Genomic DNA, 23,391 nt, shown 5'->3' with positions numbered 1-23,391 from the left:
AAATATATTTGACTCTTTGAAGGGGTTTGACTTTTTTTTTTTGCTTTATCTTATAAATACCATGAAAGATAAAGTAGTATAAAATGTACAGATCTAGCTGTTTTTAAACAAATTTATATGCTTAACATTTTTTTTAAAACAGGACGACATATGGAAATCTGTAGGTTAAATAAAACAAACAGGTATTTAAGATTGAAATGTTAGTACATAAATAGTACTTAGCATAGATACAGAAGGATTCAGAACATTATAGTATGGTATTTTCAAGGTACCCTTTGTCTTTGTCATTGGAATTAACCTTCAGTCTTTGAAAAATGCAGTAGAAGTAACGGAGTTCTACCTTACTTCAGTGAAAGTGTACAGTATTAATTACAAATGACACAATCCTACAAACATTTCAGAATTGGAGGTTGGGTTTCTCCACATTGTTTTATGTCCTTAGGGTAAAATTTGATAAAACTGCTGAGAAGAGTGTAGGTGTCTTAAAGGACTTTTTCTTCCAATGTCTCTATTAAGTATTCTGCACTTCACTTTATTTCTTACAGAAATTGATTAGCCAGGATTTTTGTCATGGAAAAAAACTCACAATTGTATCTTTCCAACTTCAAGTAATGTTCTTTCTTATTAACATCTTTGACATCTGTTTCAAGGGTCCCATGACCACCGACCTGTCTGACAGTCTGCTAGAAAGACTCACAGACGTTTGTAGTTATGGATGTAGTTTATTACAGTGATCAATAAAGGAGAAAGACGCATCAGGCAGAATCTGTAGAAATGCGTGTGCAGGCCTCCTATGGTCTTTTCTCTCCCGCTGGGAGAGGTCACGTAAAGACGCCCCTTTCTCCAGCAGTAAAATACATTAACATGCAGGCAGTGTTTCTACCCAGGGAAACCCAAGTTTGATACTCAGCATCTAGGGTTGTTATTGGGTCTGCTCAGAGGTATTCTCTCTTAGCCACAACTACCAAAATTCCAAACTCCCAGAAGAAATGCTGGTATTCAGTGCTCCAGGCAGGCAAAACAACCTTCTCAGTGTAGAGGGCAGTCAAGTTCCGCTGAGGATCCCCTTCCAAGGGTCTGCAGCACCCTCCTAGCCAGCAGTCCTGTGTGGTCTGCACGGCGTCCTAGGCTCACTGCCCAGGACTGGGAAACCCCACTTCTGTGCTAATTCCCGGCGAAGTCAGCTCCAGATGCACACTGGCCAAATGCAGACTGAAGGAGGAGAAAAGTAAGCCATGTGCAGACCTTGTTTTTCAGTGCAGCTCATCATTCTCAAACAGTCTCTTAAATGGCAAGAAGGTGTGAGAAAAGTGAGGTCAAACTCTCTGGAACGGCTTTTTAAAACATCATGTATTCCCCTACTTCCCATCACCCCCAAGATTTCCCCCCTTTTCTACTCCTTCACAGAGAGGCTTCAAAAGGTGATGCAGCATGTTGTTCATATGAGCTCAGTAAGGAAGAAAAAACTTGACAACTTTTTTGTTGACAACAAATGACAAGATTTGTATCATTCTGTGGACAAAGGATAATGCAATATCCCTGTGATCAGATAGCTCCATGCTCCAAATCCCAGAATGCCCATGCACCAGAGGCAGGGCAAGAAAAATATCTAAGATCTAAACATATTTAATCCTCCTCCCTCATATTTTATGATGACATGACACCCTTCTGTGATCAGAAGTGAACTAACTCCAGCTGGAGAAAGAAATGTTATTTATTTGACCTATGTGTATGTATACTAGGGAGTACAACAAACATATATATAGCTTGGAAAACAGGAAGTGTACTATAAAGTGATCCATACATAGATTTAATTTGTTGACCAGCAGTTATGCAACAAATTTTCCTATTGTTGTCCTCACTGACTGGCAGTATTACAGTTAATAGCTTCCCATGGAGGAGCTGTTCTTCTACAACTTTCCAGGCATCTGTGCATAAACAGGATTTTTGTTGGTAATAGGTCTTTTTATTATGATACATATTTTGCTGTGGTTGTTAATAATTCCATTATCTATTGTTTCATTCTATTTTGTTGTTTTTATACTCCATGTAGTGACAATGTGGAAACAAAGGACCTGCTTCATTTAAAAATAAATCTTGGAAGTGAACCTTTTAAAAGGTGTAGAGAACCTTTAAATCATTGTTTTGATCTTTTATATTATTAGAACTGGTTATTCCTAGATTTTGGCATACAAAGCTCTAGTTGCTTTTTCCCTGTCTACTTACTAACTGTGCATATGTCCCCATGAAGCCTGAGGGGCCATTTTAAAAGACGGCTTTATGAGCCACTGATTAAACAACGAGGAAACTACTGTGCATTTTCTCATTCAGTATAGTTACTGTTGCTGTGTATTTCCTCTCAATTTCAGCACTTAGACTCCTAGCTCAGAATCTGCCACTTTATAAACAAATATTCATAAATCAGTGAGATTTTCTTCTTTCACCATATTATGTCCCATCTCATTGAATGCAGTCAGGGAGGTTAATGGAAAGAGAGATGGAGAATATTAAACAGTTAGAAGCAAACAAAAATTCCCAGTAGAAAGCAAAGAATATTTTTCATTCATCATCTTACTGTCTTCATAAACTCAGTCCATGACTTCAAAAAACAATCAACATTTTGATAGTAAAATAGATTATGAATTTAAAGTATTCACTTAATATCCTCTCTACCTGTAAGATTCCATTCTGATATTTTTAATAGCGTGTTCATATTTTCTTCTCATTATGAAGTCATGTGCTTAGCAAAACAGGCCTATTCACCTGCAGGTTCACTGTCCCAGGTCTCACCTTTCTTGAGTTAGACTTAGACTAATGATGCATGCAGATGGAAAATAGAACTAAGGGGCATTTTACTTTTAGTGATATTAATTAAAATAAATATTTCTCCCTTACTCCCCCAGAAGCATTTATGATTGTTGGACCCTTTTGTAAATAAAGAAAAAGAAAAATTAAATGTTTGAAACCCATCAAATAAGCACCAGCACTTGCTAGAAACATGGATTAATATTATTAGCACTGGAACAAAAACAATAAAGTAGGCACATGTTCAACTACGTTAATGTGTAATGGTATGTAACCATTCCATAAAAGAATCAAATAATTATATGCCTACTTTCGGTTCTCATGTGGTAGAAAAGATATAAGAATATTTAGAAGATTCAGAGGCAAGTTTAAAATATCTTAACTATAGTTAACTGTTTTAAATAAAAGTAAACATAATTAGAATATTATATAGCTGTCTATATTGAAATTCTTAAATGGTTCTGTACTGTGAGAATTGAAGTGGTGGGTCAAGGTCAGATCTGTGAAGTAGGGGTTACTAATATTGGCCTAATTCAATAACTTCATTATTAACTGGAACTAAAATATGTAACCATGTAAAGGCAACTCATTTGGTTGAGCTCTTTCTTCTTGTCTAGGAAAAGTGAGAGGAAGTGCTGTCCTGTTGGCCTGGGATTGGAGTTAATTAGCCATAGAAGCAGAGCAAATAACCTGCCAGCCTCTGCTGAGCAGATGTTTGTAGCTAGAATCAATAAGTTTTAAGTGCAATACTCACAATGTTTCCTGAGTAATGATAAATCCTAACTACCAAATTGTGAGTCTAGCTAACCTGTGGCTTCCCCCCAGAACCATTCTTTTTAGCATTTGTTGAAAAGATTTCCCCTAAAGGCATCATTTTGAATCTGAGAGCATTTGAGGCTATATATGAGATTGTGTTCTAAAAGGGTGGAAAAAGTTGAATAGCACATTTGATTATCTACCATGGAGAATTGTTATAGAGAAAGAGAAGTCTCAGATCTCTGTAAGTGGGAGAATTGTCTTCTGGAGCCTGATTGGCATTTTCCATTTCTCCAGGAGATAAAAATGGACTTAGATTGTATAAATTTTGATTGGATACAATGAAAAACATCAGGTTGGAGAGCATATTTAAATCTTGGAACAGCTCCTAAAGAAATTTTTGAAATTTTCATCCCAATAAGCTTTAACAATCCTACAGTTAATTTAGGTATGAAACATTTGGGTTTTTATTTGTTCTTTCTGTTACTGTTTAAATAGTGTTTTTAGGAGGAAAATGTTTTTTATAACTTCTTTCCATCCATCAACCCAAAGGATTAAGTGTCTTAGATAGGGGCCCTATCTGAAGAACCCCTCGAGATCTCTTGCGATTCTGATTTTAGCTATTGATAGTTTCTGCTTTATTTGGAAAATTACACAATTTAACCATTGGGGTTCCTTTTTTATTCTTAATTCCACTTCACTGCTTTATTTTTATTTTTCCTATGGCGTTAAATAATAGAAATGATCTGTACTTTTTCAGATCTCTTGGGGTCCATTTTGTAGGTAGTTTACATACATCAGTTACCTTTCACCTTTTAATTAATTTGTTTTCCATTGAGCAATTATTGAATATCACTTATGTGATATTTATTAAGTACTACCTCTTATGAAAGTCAGTATAACATAATGAAAAAGGGATGGGTTTTGAAATAAGAATTAAGTTCCGTTATTTACTTAGTATGATAGCTTTTATCTTAAATATACATAGCCTGTGTTTTATTTTTCAAATGTAAAATGGAAATAATATCTATTTCCATGGGATTTTGAGGCAGAATACTCTATTAAATATTTTTATGTTTAGGAATTTGACTTTTGTTGCACCATTTACATACTGAGTGACCTTGGGCAAGTCATTGATCCTCTCTGAGTCTGCTTCTGCATATGAAATATGAATATCAGGTACCTCACAGGATTGTTAAAATTAAATACTGGAATGTGAAGCACTTAATAACGTACCTAGCAAATAGTGTTCAATAAATTAGAGTTTTTGTTATTAAGTATAAATAATAAAAACTAAAATACGGACAGTGTTTGGGGTGCTGAAGTTTTATTAAAAAGCAAAACAAAATCCCTGCTCAAGGAATTCACTTCAAAGAGCTAATGAAATTTCCATTTTACTGTTATAAAAAGTAACCTAGTTATCAGAACGGATGTGGTTTAACAAGGTTGTATGTTTGGGCTGGGGTGTAGAGAGGCGCTGCTTTCTAAAAGCACGCAATGAAAAAGGGCAGTCTATTGTGGTATTTTTCTTCTAGTAATGTCTCAAACACAGAGCTATTTATTGAGCTACATTGATTTTCATGTACTTTCAGGCAATTCAAATGGAAATTTGGCCTATGGGAAATCCTAATTCCTTTAAGCTACAAAAGACCAGCTATTTGTTTTTATTCTAATTCTTCAGTACATTGGGAAACAAGATCATTAATGATCACAAAGACATGCTTTGTTTGTTCAGAAAAAACGTAGCCATACAGTACCCGGCACACCTCTGTTAAATACCACGGTTGCGCTGGGCTGTCAGATGCTGGAGATTAGAAATTGAAAATGAAGCATGCATAGCTGGAGAGTTGTCTACTAAACTAGAAGGGTGGAAGAGAGAGAGGAGACCATGTGTGCAGATTTAGGCTTCCTGTCCTGAGTCTTCTCAGGATAATGGTGAAAGAATAGTATTTAAATTGTTAAAATAAAAAATCAGTGACAGTTTTGAGGGGGAAAAATGACTACTCTGGCAAAGGCTTAAATTCCTGAAACAGTAACTTTTTTAACCTTTTACAATGTTCTCCCAATTGTAAATCATATTCATAATAATATAAATATAGAAATTCTAAAAATGTCTTTTTACATTTTTATTAATATTTTATTCATCATTTCCCCAGAACCACGTGGTTATGGGTAGGGCACTGGGTCATTCCTACAAATAAAACCATTTTTAGAAGCACTTGGCTTCACCTCATTCAGCAAGATGACAAATCATGAAGCCAAAAGAAACTTTTCTAAACTTATCAGTAAGTGAAAACTGCTTTTAACAACCACATGGTTACATAAATATTGCATTATCTTTCTATTCTCTCCCTAGAAAATATTACAAAATCATAGTCGTATAAATAGGCAATCAGAGAGTAAATGTAGACCCAAAAATGTAAGAAAAAAATGTATATTAGAAACATGTCAGGCAGTTAATAAGTAAAGGTTGTTATGTGCCTGTTCTGCTGTCTGTGGTTTCTAATCAGCTTAAGGTTTGTTTTTTGTGATTTCTTTTCTTATTCTAAATAAATACTTTTTTTTACCTAATTTCATATTTAAATTTGGTATTCTTTTTCTCAAAGAGAACCCTCCAAATTATATGTATTAGATCCCATCTTGGAAAAATCACTTAATCCCTCTGCCTCAGTTTCTCATCTGTAAAGTGGGGATAAGAACAGTAGCCCCACATAGAATTGGAGTAAATGAGGTCAAACATGTGGAAGGACACTTAGAATAGTGCCTGCCACAAAGTCAGTACCATGAAGATGTTACTTCTTGTCATTGTTGTTGCTAAGAGTATTTGAACTGAAATAAGTAAAAAATTGACCATGGCTAATTCTTCCCTACTGAGCCTTATCTTTATGCAGAAGAGTTAGCTCACAAAAAAACAAGAATGTATGCTGGCTAGAAGAACTGTTTCCTGCCATTTGCTGTCACACTCTTGGGCAGACGAAGACGCTTCATGATGTGTCCATACTCAGGAAGGGTGGGCAAGCAAGGAGTCAGTGGGCTTGGAGTTGAGTGGCAGGAAATTCTGCTGCTAAACTCACCTGGTTGGCAGGGAAAATCTAGACAGGCTAAAAAAAAAAAGAAAACCTTTCATGAAGCATGGAAAAAGAGAGAACTTCCTTTCTGCTCTGTAGTCCCAGTGATTCAACACGGTTCCTAAGAGAACTGGTGAGAGGCGCCCTCTGAGATCATCGAGTGTCCCTCATGTTCTGAAAACCAGACAGATTTTTAGATGTCTGTTTCTTCCTTTAAAATAACATTAGTATCTATTTGAGGCCTCTCAATATTTTCTCTTTTAGTCTAATTTATTCAGTTAACAGTTTTATATTCAGTACTTTATCCTCTGTAATCCCCTCAGAATTGGTATTTTTTAAATGAGGTCACTTAATCTCTTCTTTTCTAAAAATGCTAACCTCCTTTCTCTGACCTTTCTGAATGACAAAGGCTTTATTTTGTTACATTGTTAGTGCTCTCTTTACTCTATTTCAATTAAATTTTTAACTGTTAAAAAGATAATGTTTATTTTGTCAGTCAAACAGTGTTTTGTTTTGTTTTCTAAGAAGTCTTGGATGAAAGTTGGTGATTTGTTTATGGCAATGGTAACTATTATATTTTGATATTTTAATTCTTCTATCCTTCAAGTAAAAACCATTCTTCACCTATGTGAATTGTTCTTTTGCATTTATTTATTTTCTTTTGCATATATCACTTTCAGCAAAAAGGAGATGAAATCAGTATTGCAAAGCAGTTCAACCTGACTGCAGCCACCTTTGCAAGCTCTGGCAGCTGTGCACTTTAAGTTAAGTTAGTGTTTCACCCAGTGTTCAATCACTGGTCTAAATTTGAAACTTTAATAAGTTGACTTTGTGTTTCTGTCATATTTTAGCCCCAAATACATGTCAGGGATTTTTTTATCGTTCTAGGAATCAAAATTATTATTAATGTTGACTCCGCCATCTTTGTGTGAAGGCTCTGCAACTCTTAACTCTGCCTTCCTTATCTTGTTAACCTACCTGCCAAGTCATATGATATCTCCAAAAGCCCCATTAGAATTATATCCTCAAGTCAGACAAATCCTCAAGATAGTTTGGATTAAAATCTTCGCTTACTTTTGCACCTGATTTTCTATGTGACCTTGAATAAAATCATAGTCCCAAGGGCCATTTTGATAAAATGTTCTCTAATCATACTGATGATTTCCCTGGGCATCAGTTTCCGTATCCCTAAGCGTGGGAGGAAATGTAAGCATAAACAGCTTTTGCTTTTGACATCAGGTAGTTGAGCCCCCTTCTGCTCTGTCCTTTACTAATGAATTAGAGTTATCTTTTTCAGTTTGGAGTATTTCATTGATTGGCATCTTTTAAAAACCATCTAAGACCTTAATCTCTACCTAAACCTAGTATATAGGAGGTTTTAAAGCTTAATTGACTGGATATACAATTTAACCAGAAATAAAGATGAAAAACGCTCCCTTCAAATTTTGCCAAGTTCATCAGAAGCCTTTTATTGGGACGTTTATATCCAAGGCATTTGGGAAATGAAATCAGGTGCAGACTAATATGTTGTCATCTATTCTACAATATTAGCAAGGAAAAGAAAGATTATAAACTAGTGCCAGATTATATATATGCCACATTCCTCCTAAAATTTAAGCCAGATGACTGTAGAGTGCCAGGCAGCTAGTAGAGTGTTACTGTAGATTTTAAGTAATTTTCATTATATGCTGAGATCCTTTTACCCAAATGGAGTTTAAAAGTCAGAACTTTACATTCAGTTTAATATAAGAGGAGAAGAATTAAGCCCATAATTATAAGGAATACTGTTATTCAGATAAGTACTCCTTCCCACAATGGTACATTCAATGTCAGAATTTATCTCTTGTTAGTTCTTAATATGACAAGGTGAATGTGACTTGTTTTCATCTTAGAACAATTTCTTTTCCACCTACTTATTTTTAATAATAAAACTTTAGTTATGGTTTCGGTCCATACAAAAGCTACAGTTACCCCTTTTCATATTTAACCTATTACATTCACAGATCATGGTTGTGGCTAGAGCCAATTTTTTCTGTTGTTCTTCATAATAAGTTCAATGACCCTCTCCTTTTTGAGTGCCTCTTTAATGAAGCTGGAAAACAGCTGTCTGAAATATGACTATTATTTCTGGGGGTTAACAGGCATGTGCCTTCGATAAATTAAGAGCAGTCAAAGGAGGTCCATAAATATGAGTACTTTGCCAGCTGCTTTTCCATTATTTCTGTTGGCTGAATGAAATTAGCAAATAATTATGTTGATGGGGAATCTACTATATCCAAATGTAATATAATGTCTTTCTTTAACAACAGAGCTTTTTTTTTTCCTATACACCAAATTCATTTTTTAAGGTAATCTACATTGCAAATTGGCCGATTTGCATAAAACTATGCCTACTTGTTCTGATTTGTCAACACCTCTTTTTTAAAAAGTCTTTAACATTAAGCATGGGTGGGTAAGACCCATCTGTTTATGGAGCTTGATTGCAGTTCCATCTCTTAATACATGAGACAGGTTACAGCTGTTTAATTGTTATGGTGCTGAATGATTATCAATTTATCCAAAATTAATATTTATATACGTATGCATAGAAAGCATGTGGTTAAACATAAGTGATCTAATTGTGAATTAATGGCACTAGGCATTCATTAATTAATCTCCACATGAACAATGAGGTGCAAAATAATGCTTTTCACATACAATCCAACTCTTGGCTTTTAAGATGAGTCCCCAGTAGCAATTATTTGCATGTGAGTAATCCACTTCAGATACATTGGTATATGCAGGAAAGGAACCATCATACAGTTGCCATAAAAAGAGAAAAGAAAACTGTGTAGTTCTATCACATACCCTAACTCTTTCCTGCCCTCAGAAGTGTTATCTTCTGGGGTGTGACCAGGGAGGGTGCAAGCCCAGGGTAAAAGCCAAGGTGTGCAGTCTGACTGCATGCCCCAGCAGGCCACCGGCAGGCACAGCTCCTGGGGATACAGCTCAGCCGAGGGTGGCTGTCCTCCTGAGTCTAGGAATGGGGCCACACAACTTACATGATTCTAACACAGAACTTGGCAAAATATATTCCATCTGCTCAGCACAATTCACAATGAAAAATTTTCAACAAAATCACAATAAAAGGATAAGGATATGCATGAAATGGTATTTAAATGTCTTAATTTCCAAACAGTTGCTGTAGAAGTGATTTGTATTTATAAATTTATGAGCAGCTTGCTACATATACTAATATTTACACTCTTTGAGAAACTCTTCATTTACCTTGTTCAAATGAAATTATTAATGAGGAAACAGGATAAAAGATGTAACCTTTATTCCAAGAAGCTGAATCATATTTTGATTAGGAATTGTGTATAGAAACCAGCAGTGGGTTTGTGAGACAAGAAAGGAAAAAACTTCCTGACACAAAGATGAAGTTGTCCCCACCCTGGGAACTAACCAGTTCATATAAAGAATGCTCCAATCAAAAAGAGTAGATCTTGGGGCAGGAGGTGGCATTGTTAGGGCAGAGTGGATACTAGATTTATGAAAACAAATCACTGTGATCCCAAGTTCTTTCATTTTAGTCCCTTAAAATATAAGTTATTTCATGAATCTGTCCTTTAAACTATAAACTACCCTTACTTATAAGATGAATTAATAAGACCTAATATTTATTGACTGGTTGCTATGTGCTGAAACACAATTGTAAAGTGCTCTATATACATTATCTTATTTAATCCTCACAGCCACCCTCTCATGTAGAAGCTATTAGAATCTCCGTTGAAGAAACCGAGGCTCAGAGAGGTTACATAGCTTTTCTATAGATGCACAGCTAATAAGTAGTAAAACCAAATCCTGCTCCATGGGAGCCATCCCCAAGCCCCAGTTCTTAACTGTTAGACTATGCTCCCTCCTAAATTATTTTTCCAATTGTTTTGCCTGTATGTGTATAGATTGGAATAAGTGAAGTTTAATCTTTGCTATGATAGAAATAATATAATATCTATATTCATCTAACAAAAGATGGGACTGTCATAGAAATAGATGTAATAATGAGGTGTGTGATAGCTCAGTAAAAAGAATGTCACATTTTTTTAATGCAGGAAAATTTAAATTACAGGTGATAATAAGACCTATAATTTGCCAAAATAACAGTAACTCCAACAACAAAAACAGTTCAAGGAAAACATCAGTTACCATGAAGGATTTAAGAAAGTTGTAAACTGTTTATTAAAAACTCTATATCTTTCCTTCCAAAATGTAGCTGTATACCCAGTTTTCTGACAGCTAAGATTGGTAGCTGAGTACTATGTACAGACATTGGCCACTGAGAAACACATATAGAAAGCAGATAAGGGGATGTGTGTCATCAGTATCAGCTCATGACAAAAGACTCAGAGGATTTTAGTATTTTTAAACATCTGGGTTCTCTCTCTCACCCACAAATAAAGTACTTTCTCTGTAAACCTTTGCAAAGGTGATTTTTTAAATCTATTTTCCCAAAAGAAATTAGTTTTTCCTAGGTGAGTTAAAAGGATTGTTCAGTATCATTTATTATTTTTTTAGGTATCTTCAAGAAAACTGACAAGAGAGAAGCACAGTATATTTAACATAGTTTTTTCAAGTTTCATTTAAATATTAGATTTTCTGAATTCACAAAAGTGATGATTATAGACCAAGAAATGATACTCATGAATGCTGACCAATAAGACCATTTTTTATGGTTTCCTGTGATTAGATTCGTTAATATTACAGAGACATTACTTGAATAATAACCTAGTTTATTGTCTTAAAATCTCAAATATGCAAATATTCATTTGGCATGAACTGTATTTGTATGATACTTTTTATTTTTTCAGTGTTAAGAACTGTCTCTTAACAGAGTTCTTGCCTGCCATGCCGGAGACCCAGGTTTGGTTCCTGGTGCCTGCCCATGCAAAAAGAAAAAGAACTTCTCTGGCTAGTTTAATACCCAAATCAGAATTGTTTTTAAATGTAGGAAATCCTTGAGAAAATGTGTTTCTGCTTATGTAATTCAAGAAACTCAAATAAGGAATAAAAAAATCGAAAGGAGACATGTTTTACTAATAAATTTATGTATGTGGGCCAGTGGATAAAACCATGCCACATGCAGAGAATACCACGGCGCTCATCTAGGCACACACCGGGCAGCAGGCATCACCTCCGCTGGCCATGCATGGCAGCGCCACTAAGTCTGCAGTGGGAGCTCCACGCTGACTTCCGTTATGTATACGTGAAGGCGTGACATCTGCACTGAAGGAACTACCACTATTCTAGAGTTCTACAGTTGTCTCTACAAAGCTCTGCAGCTTATGACAGTACTTTTTCAGCAGTGCTGCCTTTATAAAATGTTTATCTCAAAGCACTTTTTCCAGAGAACCTGAATTTCTTCTGGGCTGAATTAAATCAGGAAAACCATTATTTCAGTTTAGGAATGTCTTAGTCTAAATAATGTTTGAAACTGAAGCATGACTGCTTGGGCAGGTGCATGTAAGAAGTAATGTATTTGTACAGATAACTTTTTGCCAAATTTCCAAACTAAAAAAAGCAGAAAATATACAGACTTTCCAAACCTATTTATTTGAACCAGGTTTTCAAACACCGTTTTGCCAATATAAGGAGAACAAAAGCTCTTTATAGTGCACGTGTATGTACGCACGTGAGTGGTTTTTCTTTACTGGCACCGCCTCACTTAGTAGTTGTTAAAATTCTAATTAATTGACTCTTCTAAATAGAATGCTTGCAATATTATATCCTAATCATAGAATGAGAACTCTGTAGTGAGGAAGAACATATTTTAAGAGGTTCGAGTAAACTCATAAGAATGTGAAATTGTTTTTTGGTGTTTAAAGTTATGTCACTGTTATAATCTTTTATGACAGGGTAATCAGTAATAAAACAGTGCAGTGAGTACCAATTAAGGAACATCAAATCAATGGGCATGCAGCTTGCATGCTGATTTCGACAGTCGCTGATTGGAATAAATGGATTTAATATGTACTTATTTGCAGACTGTAGCTTTTCTGTCATCCTACAGGAAGTGATACATGAATAATATACGAATGATACCTACTTACAACTTTAATGAGATACTAATGGGAATCATTTTTTTTAAGTTCACGTTATAAAGTATCATGAAACACACAAAGCTAAATAAAAATCTGTCATCTACTGCAAAGATTTTGCAATAATGGCTATAGTGAAGAATATGTCTATATTTTATTATATACTCATATGTTTGAATTATTTTCCTCTGAAGACATGCCTCTAAGATTTAATTGTTGTAATTAAACTGAGAAATATTTCCAGCATTCTGAATTCTGTGTTATTTGCTTATGTCTACACTATACCCAGGAGTCAATTCAGTAGCCCAGTGAAAATACTGTACTATTTAATATGCTTCAACCAAGCAGATGCAAATAGTTCATAACCATCTCAGCAACTGTGTATACACAGCCAGACCATTTGTCTTTTTCCCTTGTGAGCTTCCTAATGTGTGTGTCACCAGCTAGGTCTGCCTTTGCCTCTTCTCTGTTTATGAGACTCAGTTTGATGGAGAAAGGAAAGCAAATTTGGAATTAATCTTATTCCATATAGACCTCCAAATAGCCCACTTCCTCCCCACAGCATGCACATATTTTCCTCTGACCTCATTTTAAATCAGCAATCTTCTTTGCAACTACAGTCAGCAAATATTTCTTGTACAACATTTATATGTTAACTCTACTACTGCTGTTCTTTAACTTTTTTAACTCACTTTTTTCCTGGTTTTATCCTTCAGTTTTACTATTTTGCCAATTAATTTTCCAAACTTCGGAGTTTTTAGAACGGGTTACAGCAGTTCTTATCATAAAGCTTTCTTCAGTCTGCATAAGATATCCTCATTTATGAAGCTGAGTTGACAAATTAATATTTCAAATTAATGTAAATTTTAATCTTCCTGGTTTCTGTCTTTAATTGTCATGTTGAATTAAGGATTTCCAAGTTTTTCTATGCAATTTTTTCATTCAAGTCAATTCATTGACCAATCCGAACACAGATGATGCTTCTGGTCTACCTTACACAACTGCACAGTTCTGGCTCTGCTGAGTTGTAAGTACAGCTTGTTAAGAATATGGACTTTAGTTTCAGACTGCGTGGTTGGAATTCTGGCTTTGCCACTTGCTAACATTATGATCATCAGAAAGTTACTGTATTTCCTGTCCCTCAATTTCTTCATTTGTGAACTAAATAAGATAATAATAGTATCAGTTACTTCACAGGGTAGTGAAAACTAAATTAGCTAATTCATGCTAAATGCTTAGCATAGTTTACAGTACATACTAATAGTCAGTAAATGGTAGTTATTATTAATACTACCCTATGTAGTTAGGATAGATGGATTGGTGGGGAAAGAATAGTTGGATGAAGGAAAGGGAAAGATGTTTTGCACAAGGTAATGTCCACATTTGCTTCTTTCTCATAAGGTGGCCTCTAATTATTTGTAGAATTTCTTCAAAAGCTGCAAGCACATGTAGGACATTCTAGGACCACCATAACAAAGTACACTCAGTCTTTTTCTCAACAGATATTAAGATTCCCCAATGAGGCAGGCAGTGGGAATACAGTGGTTAGCATGGCCAAGGAGCTTACATTTACTAATGGTAAGACTGACCCATTAAGTTAGATAGGTCTATAAAGATCATTGAAGACTTGTGTTTTTTGTGTCATCTTAATAGCTAGTTCTTGATTTTTTCTTCTCTTGCATGTACCCTCATGTATGTACTACTAGGTTTCTGTCAGAAGTATTTGGGGGAGGCGGGGAGAGAAAGGAAGGAAGGATCTGTAAGGGAGTGTGAGGAAGGAAGGAATGAAACTATGTAGGTAGGACTATGAGGGAGTGTGTGAAAAGGTAGTCATTTGCCTTGGTGATAATGGAAGTTGATAGGCTAAGTATAGAATAAAAACATTTTGATTAGCCAAACCTTTCTCCTGCATCAAAAATTTCCGAGTCTGTATCCACCTATCCCAGCAAGGGCCTCCAGTGCATGAGCTTGGAACCAGGGCAGTTTCGTTGTTGTGTTCAGGGATGGCAATGTATCTGAGTGCCTTTTAAAAAAGAGACAATTGAGGCCAAGAATTGTCTGACATTTAAGACCCTTGTGCACATTCTGGCATTTACACTAGATCCACCTGGCACATTTCCAGCGATAGCATGTAAAAGACATCTAAAAGAAGGTATAACCTCTGTGACTTTTGAGAGAAAAGTGTCTGCTTAAGTTCATATATGTTCTCATGAATGATTGCATAGCACTTCTGAGTTCATTTCATTAGTTAGTTTCTTCTACTGACAAAAAAATGATTTCTAAATCTGCAAGAGGAGGCCTTAGGACCGAGAGATTAAGACAAACTCTAAAGCCCACCTAGGTTCCAATCCCATTTCTGCCCCTTGCTAGCTTGTGACTTTGTGCAAATTACTTAATCTTTTCTCAGTTTTTTTATCTGTAAATTAATACAACTTTATTTATATCATGGTGCTGACAATTAAATGAGTATAATGTAAAGCACTCAGAAGAGCATCTGCACAAAACTGGCAGGGAGCAAGGCTGGAACCAAAGGGTGCTCATGGATGTTCCCTGAGTCATTCTGAACCTGGTCAGAAACAGGAGAAAGAAGCCTGGTCAAGAGCTAGAAAATTGGGACTCATCTGGCCAGTTGTTCATAATCTGTAAATTATTTAGACTCAGGACTCATGGATGAGCTCAAATCACAGGCAGCATTTTGTGTCTGTGAGCACGTGTGCTTTTTTCTGGGGAGAGAATCCATAACCTGCACCAGTTTTCTCAGAGATCTACAACCCAGAAAAGGTAAAGCCTGACTGTCATAGAAGAAATATAGTAATATTCACCCCCTATGTCCCAGAGTGGTCTTCTTAAATCATTGCAACTCCATGGGAAGTATTTTATGAGCACAACATTTTACGAGGAAGATTTTTAAAGGACTCTGTTTTGTATGTCTAGCACCCATTTTTATAAGAGTTTTATTCTATAAAACAAATTACAAACTTCTTAATAAATCTAATACAAATGAATTTCTTTTAATGTCGAACATACTTGTTAGTTTTCAGAGTAATTTCTCTGCAACTTAATGGGCATTTCAGCATTGTTAGGTATATTAATTTTTAAATATATTGTATTTTTTTACAATTATTGTTCCTAATGGCTTCTTAGAACATGCCTGTATTTTTCTGATTATTTCCTGTAGTGGCTTATACAATGGTATTTTTTATTGCTGCAATTATTATTTTTAATAATTGTTTGAACCTCATATATTGACTTCTCGTTTTAACCTCTTTAGTATGCAGAACCAGGGTTCTATGGTATTGTGAGAAATTTCATTCTTCGAAGCCAAAATACAGATTGTTGTTTTAAGCCCTTTCTCTTAGTTTTAAGCTATGAGCCTCACAAGTATTCCCTATCACATAAAATACACGTGACAAATCTTGGCATATTTTTGTCAGTTGATTTTTAGCTTTTTGCAAAACATGTTAAATGTTTTTTAAAGTGTTGTATTAATTTTGACTTGCTGTGTATTTTAAATGTTCCTTTAATTTCTGTTCCACTTTTGGTGTTCTCTTGATCCAATGACAAACCTAACTTTACCTGTAAACCAATTTGCTATGTGGCATAATTGATTCCATTTGCTAAAACAATGGGATTGGCAGGATTAGAAATAATTTATTCCTTCCATAAAACTACGAATCCAGATCAGAAGTAAGTATGTCACTTAGCTTAGTTTTTTCTTACTGAAGTGAATTGATATAAAAGCAAAAAGTCTACTCTCCAACATGGTCAGTGTCATTAATTTTTATAAACTGAGAATTCCTTTAGAAATTCTATCCTATCTGAATCAGAACTCCATAATTTTAATAGTACTTTGTGTATGTTCAAATCACCAATTAAGATATTATGGGTCGGGCCACGGTGGCTCAGCAGGTAAGAATGCTTGCCTGCCATGCCCAAGGACCCAGGTTCAATTCCCGGTGCCTGCCCATGTAAAAAAAAAAAAAAGATATTATGGGTCTCTTTTCTTGATTGTATAATATTTAGAAGGAGCTATTAAGAAAGTATATGAAAAATGTATTCATATTCTAATATTGAATAATTTGTTACATTATAATTTCAGCATAATATCTAACATAACATAGTCCTCACCTTAAGTCCCCCTGCAATATATAATTAATTAGCTATAAACAAGCTTATTTTTAAATGCAATTCAGAAGTCTCTAATGCAATCTTGTGGCAAAGTGAAGAATCCTTTTATATACATATTATAGATGTGTCAAAACCATTTATAATTTTGTTAATACACATGACAGAACCACCAGAGTTGAGTTGCTCATCCAAAAGTTATAGTTTAAATCATTCTGTTAAGAGTTCTGCTTCCAATTGAATATGTTGGTGATGCAAAATAATCAGCATAAACATCTTTTGAAAAGCAATTTTAAATCATTAAAGATGTATAAATTTTAAAAAAGCAAGAAGATTTGAAACTTATTAAGAACATATTAGGTCTCTACACTTTTCAAGAAGGAAGGTGTTGCCTAATTGTAATCTCATAAAATTTTTATGGACAGGGGCATGTACAGATACAGTTAAAAACTCTATCTTAATCATGACTATTCTCACAAGACTTCTGAGAGAAACATGGTTTATTCTGGTATGAGTCCTAGAAAGAAACAGGATCTCAGAAACTACCTGTTTCCTAATGGACTACATAGTAGATCCATCATTGTCCATCTGACCATCTGATATGTAGTCGAGGGCTACTGAGTAATCATTTTCCATAGGAGTTATACGTGCCTTTCTCATAATATATCACATATGCTCAAGGATTCTCAATTTCCTCCTTTTTTTTTTTGTTACTTCATTAACCACAGAAGTTTGATTATCTATAGATCTCCTCATAGTTGTAAATTTCCAACATTCTTTACTAATAAAAAATTAATTCCAATTATTCGACTTAGCTCTTACAGAATAATCTCTAAAAAGATATGGTAGGACATTCTAAATAATCTATGAAGGATAGTATTAGTTTACCTGCATACTTTTCTTAAAAATGCTGAGTATTTCCTGGAATCATGACTACATTTGCTGAAGTGTGAATATGTTGCATTTCTAGAAGATATGGAATACATCTCTGTCATGTAATGTGAGTCTTATGTCAGCTGCAGCTACTCGATTTGCATGTAAATTCTGAAAATTTCCTTGTCCCATGTGACACTTCTGAAATGTCTGTCTGTTCTTTTTTCCTTTTTAATTTCTCAAGCTCACTATTTGGATAAGATAGTTAAAGGTACTGTATACTTGCTGCTTGTTGATATATCTACATATATTTATATATATATATATATATATAAAGCCTTGTATCAGACTGCATTAGGTATGAAAATAGATGGTTTTTCATGCATATTTTTGTAATTTATAAATCAGGCTTACATTATGTGAAATGCCTTGGATTTAAAGTAGTGAGACTTAAATGTCTGTGTCTCATTTTTATAATTTTGGGTTATCACAGATTTCATTCCTATGTAAAAGCATTAGTTTTCACTGGAAACAAAAACTGAAGATAACAGTGCATTTGCTGTTTTGGTTTTTTAATTTATTTGCTTTAATATCTTCATTGTTGGCAATTCAGCTAATAAGCTTTAAACTCTAAATTAAAGAATCACAAATGTTCACTCTTTTATCACAGAATAAGAAATTGTCAGTCTAAAGAAGATTTTATTTAACATATGTTGAGAGAAATCTCATTTATCCTCATATGTAAACTTCTTTGGCTTTTTATAAATGTTTTAAAGTATATGTGAAATCATAATTTATGTTTTGTTATTTTTTAAAACTACAAATTTTGTGCATCCTATAAAACAGATAAGATGGCAGTGCTCAGCAGAAAACAGCAGATTCTCATGTCTTCAGTTATCATAGAAATAGGTGGCAAAAATTTTTCAGAAAATACCCTTTTCCTTTCTCCTTGAATTACCTATTTTCTATTCTTTGTTTGTGCTTTTCATTAGAATATGGAAATATTCATGGCAATATCCAGGCTTTCGTATAATAGCTCGTGTGCATGCAATCAGCTGCTGCACCTCTGTTAGTGGAACAATTCAATCCTTTTTTTTTCCTTAAAAACAAAACAAAAACACATCTGTAAGGAAAACTGCCTTCTATGTATTGAATAATCCATAAATACAGATGGTAATTGTCTGAAAGAAAAGAAGCAGCAAAATCAATTTCATCCTCACCTGATGATATCCATAAGTATAATTTCATTATATGCTGCCACAAGAGACTGTCAAAATATTATTCCTGTAATTCTGATCTTTAGAGACAGTATGTCTCTTTGAGATATATGTCCATCTTAAGTTCCATAGTGGATGAGGGGAAGCCAATACATGAATAATTCTGTTAATACAGACTTAAAATAAGCATCTTTAAACAGATTGTTCCCTTAAATTTTGTCACAGAAACAATAGTAGCATTCTAAGAAGCCGTATAACAAACCCCAATAGTTCTAGCAAATTTTTTATTAATATGTATTTTATACCAAGTTATGAATAACTGTGTCCAAAGAGATCTTACTAACAGCCAGTTATTCTTAGACATTTAATGCATTTATATCCTTGCTTCTGTCAGTGTCTTATCACACTCATAGCTGAGAACACCCAATCTACCCAAGTGTCATCCTCATAAACAGATCATGTTGGCTGCATGCCAGATATCATCAGTAGAAAGTGGCAAAAACTGTTTTTTTATTAAATGTCATTTTAGACTGAAACAATTATAGATTTTGGATATATTAAATTATTTTAATTGTTTCCCAAATTTTCCCTCCTTGACCATAAAAGCAGACAAGATAGGATATAAAGGTAACAGCATAAAAGCCTTAGGGAGATTGTCACAAAATATCACTCTTCGCTATCTGTCTTGAAGCACGTCACTACCGTGTTTTTGTTCAGTCTATCAATGTTTTATTGTGGTCCTTATGGTATTTCATTTTGTCCGTCCTAAGTAATCAAATATGCACAGCTATTACATTTAGTTGGAAATCCTGTTGGTCCTGTCCCATCCGTATGCAGCCTGACTCCTAATGTTTGTTAGAATAGATGCTAAGCTGCTTCACTATTTTCTGGGCTTTGCTTATTCTGTGAAAAGGAATGTACTCTTGGCATAAAGTATAGTCATTAATACTGGCCTATACTTTGTGCAATTATTTAATGCACTGTAATTTCACATGAATATACGGCAACTCTGGCCAGATAAAATTAATGATCTCTTTTTAACATCACTCATATCCTCATATCCACTTTCATTCTCTTGAATTTAGAGGGAATTTTTTTAAAGCAACAAGGTGCTTTAAGAAGGCATGTCCCAATAAGCGACCAGTAACATTTACAACAGATTAAAGATATATATTAGGAATTTGGAAATTACTTTGTTGAGGTGCTTTTTCACACCATACACTCAACCTTGTTGCTTTGCCAAAAGAAAAACAAATTAATTTTGTCTGGCCTTCAGCTATTCAGTGGGTGTTTCATATATTTCTGTCCTGCACAGGTAAGTGGTGTCTCAAGGGTCAGGCCAATCAAAGATGCCACTTGGATAAGAATTAGATTCCATAGATAGTGTTGCTGTTTCTATACATGTGCAATTACAGTATTTGTGCTGTTTACAAAGGCCTGTTCCCAGTAAGTGTCCCTTATCTGTTTATTTTAGGTGCAAAAACTTTTCAATACTCAAATCACTTGTGTTTTCCTTCTTTTGTCTCTTTTGACAGAGGGTTGCCCTGGTCTGTGCAATAGCAATGGAAGATGTACACTGGACCAGAACGGCTGGCATTGTGTTTGCCAGCCAGGGTGGAGAGGCGCAGGGTGTGATGTAGCCATGGAGACTCTCTGCACGGACAGCAAGGACAATGAAGGGGGTAAGAAATACTGAGCATGAAACAAGTGTGTGCCAGAGCACAGGTTTGTAAGATACAGTGAGTGCACAGTTATCTGTTGCCAAAAAAAAAAAAAAAGCCTGATCCTCATAGATTAGATTGATTGAAAAATGTATGAGAGCTGATAGAGTGAATTTGCTCCCTATTTTTCCTCTGACAAATGCAAGATTATTATCGTTCAGGGAAAATGCAAAGTAACCAAACAACTGTATCAGTGCCATTGTTCTCCATTCCTTTTCCTAATCCCCAGGTGAGTATCCTCCTTGATAGCCCCAGTATTCAGGGCTGTGTGAATTGGAAGCCTAAAACAGTATTTTAATAACCACAATATTCAGAAGATGCAAGCCATCCTCTAAGGTCCTCTGGTGAAAGGCATCAATGGAGGAAACAAAAATAGAAACAGTTCCCTTGGAGCTCTACCTCATTTTACACCCTGTTTAAAAGATTATGGTATTCCCAGGTGCACAGGTGGTTCAGTGGTAGAATGCTCGCCTTCCATGTGGGAGACCTGGGTTCGATTCCTGGATCATGCACCAAAGAAAAAGCAAATTATAAAAGATTGCAGTATTCCCCACCCCGTATAAGCCCTTGGTTAAGAAAGGATTATTTTCCTCATTGAGCAGGTTAAGGCTGCTGTATTTTAATTTCAGAGAACATAGAGTGAACACTGATGATTACTTTCCCAGTAGTAGCTGTTCAGTTTTGACATATCTTTAGCACTGAATTTTAGAAAGAATTTAGTTCCTATCCAGGTATTTATGGCCACGTACTCTGTAGCTTAGGATGCCTTTCTTTACCCCTTTCTCCCTTTTCTCTGGCAGCGCTCTCTTGGGCACTATGGTGTTGGTTAAGAGTACAGGTTTTAGAGTCAGACAGCTCCTCACTCCACCACAAATTATGTAACCTTACACACGATTCTTAATCTCTTTAAACCTCAGTTGCTTCATCTATTAAATAAACGGGTTTTTTTTTTTTTTTTTTTTTTTAAAGGAAAGACAGAGAGAAGGAAGGAAGGATAGAAGGAAGGAAGGAAGGAAGAAAGGGAAACATCTTTAAACATTTTCTTGTTTTATTGTATTCTGTTTCTCCGTTTTTGTTACATGGGCTGGGGCCGGGAATCGAACCGAGGTCCTCCGGCATAGCAGGCAAGCACTTTGCCCGCTGAGCCACCGCGGCCCGCCATAAACGGGTTTTTGAAAGAATTAAATAAGAATATGTGTGTAAAGTACTTAGTATATTGTCAGGCATACAGTATGTTGTAAGTGGTAACTATTATCATCCAGTCTTCCTTTTGCATTCAAAAGTGCTTGTCAACTAATTGAAATTCATAGAAAATTTTCAAAGATTGAAGAGCTTTTCCTTTCTACATCCAGGATGGACCTAACTACCACTTCCTAGAGTGACCAGCACCCCCCACACCCACCCTCACCCCTGCCCCACACGCGCACACACACACGTGGGTCTTCAGTCATTTTCAAACCAAATACTGCTTCTCATCTTCCTAACAGGAAGCCACAATGCTCCCCTTTAGTTTCTAGCATACACTTTACCGTATTCCCTATTATCTTTCAACCTAAATCATTAAGATAACTTCCCTTTCTACCCCTGATGGATTCCGGTCATCCTCAGCTCCCCACTTTCCCAGTCTCACAGCATCTTGCTGCCTCTGACTCTTCTTCCAATGTGCTGTGTAGAAATGGCAGTATTAATCCACTCTGAACCACAGCCCAGATGGCAACGTTCCTCATTACTTTTCTCCAAGCCTCTCTATGCCTTTGTTTTCTATTACCTAGGGAGGAAGGAGAGCTCCTTTCCTCCATCATATATTTCAGATTTTGTCTTCTAAACGGAGAGTACAGTGAGGAGGTTACAAACTCCCTCAGAGGGAAGCAAACTGCAGGGCCAAGTCTGCAGAGACACCGCAGAGTAATTTAGGGGCGAATCAACTCTTTAGTATTGTTATAGCTAAGGAGGTTTTTCCCTTTCCTCAAAATTTATCAACTGTGAATTGGCCTCATTCCCTTTGTTTATTCTTATTAGCATGAAACTATGCTATCTCTAGGCTTCTCTCTCCAAGGGGAAATCTGAGTTGATAAAAGACCTCCTGTGGATTCTCTACTTATTTCACATAATTTGTATTCCTGTCCCTAACCTAATTTTGTTGATCTGCTAAGAAGAAATCTCAGTGCCCTGAGGAATCTTATTATGCCCTGAGATTATAACCTGGGCATGTTGTAACCTAAACTAAAGAGTTCTCTGAATAACCATGTGCTGTGTGTACAAAGACAATATTTTTCAAACCAAGTCTCTAATCAAGGCATATAATGTGGCAATTAAGGCTATAAGCACATGAGGACAACTGAACCGAATTTTGAATTAAGAACTATACCTGAAATTGCAGGACATATGGTGACTCTGTCGATGTAGATCCATTGTCTAAGCTAAATTTGGTACTGATATTGTGATGTAGCCAGCAAACAAGTACATATCAAGTAAGCAACTCAGGGTGAGGAAAGAGTAGAGGCTGACTTAGCCCTAGTTACAAATCACATACGTCATATAGATAGCTTCTATAGTCTAGTTTGTGCAATATTTGTAGAACACACAAACTTCATTAAAAGAAAAGCAAAAAAAAAGGCTGCTTGCCATTCCCAGGATTCAGGAAGATATATAAAAATGTTAGAAAAGACTGCCAAGTAACGTTTTATACAGTTAAATATTGTCTTAGGCCAAGTATCTTCCTTCCCCCTCATACATTCCTTTACCAAATCTG

At 35.4% G+C, this 23,391-nt stretch overlaps 1 protein-coding gene across 9 annotated transcripts in view; it reads left to right on the top strand.

Moving 5' to 3' along the window:
• Positions 1–23,391, top strand: part of TENM3 (teneurin transmembrane protein 3) — a 1,405,686-nt gene that overhangs the window by 1,302,317 nt on the left and 79,978 nt on the right. For all 9 annotated transcript variants that reach the window (XM_077144566.1, XM_077144565.1, XM_077144570.1 and 6 more), the window contains one exon: positions 20,454–20,600. In XM_077144566.1, the coding sequence (XP_077000681.1) occupies positions 20,454–20,600 (147 nt within the window). The remainder of the gene's footprint in view (positions 1–20,453; positions 20,601–23,391) is intronic.

Source organism: Tamandua tetradactyla, chromosome 26 (genome assembly GCF_023851605.1).
Source record: "Tamandua tetradactyla isolate mTamTet1 chromosome 26, mTamTet1.pri, whole genome shotgun sequence".
Classification (NCBI taxonomy): domain Eukaryota; kingdom Metazoa; phylum Chordata; class Mammalia; order Pilosa; family Myrmecophagidae; genus Tamandua; species Tamandua tetradactyla.
This window is presented reverse-complemented; position numbering and strand designations above follow the sequence as displayed.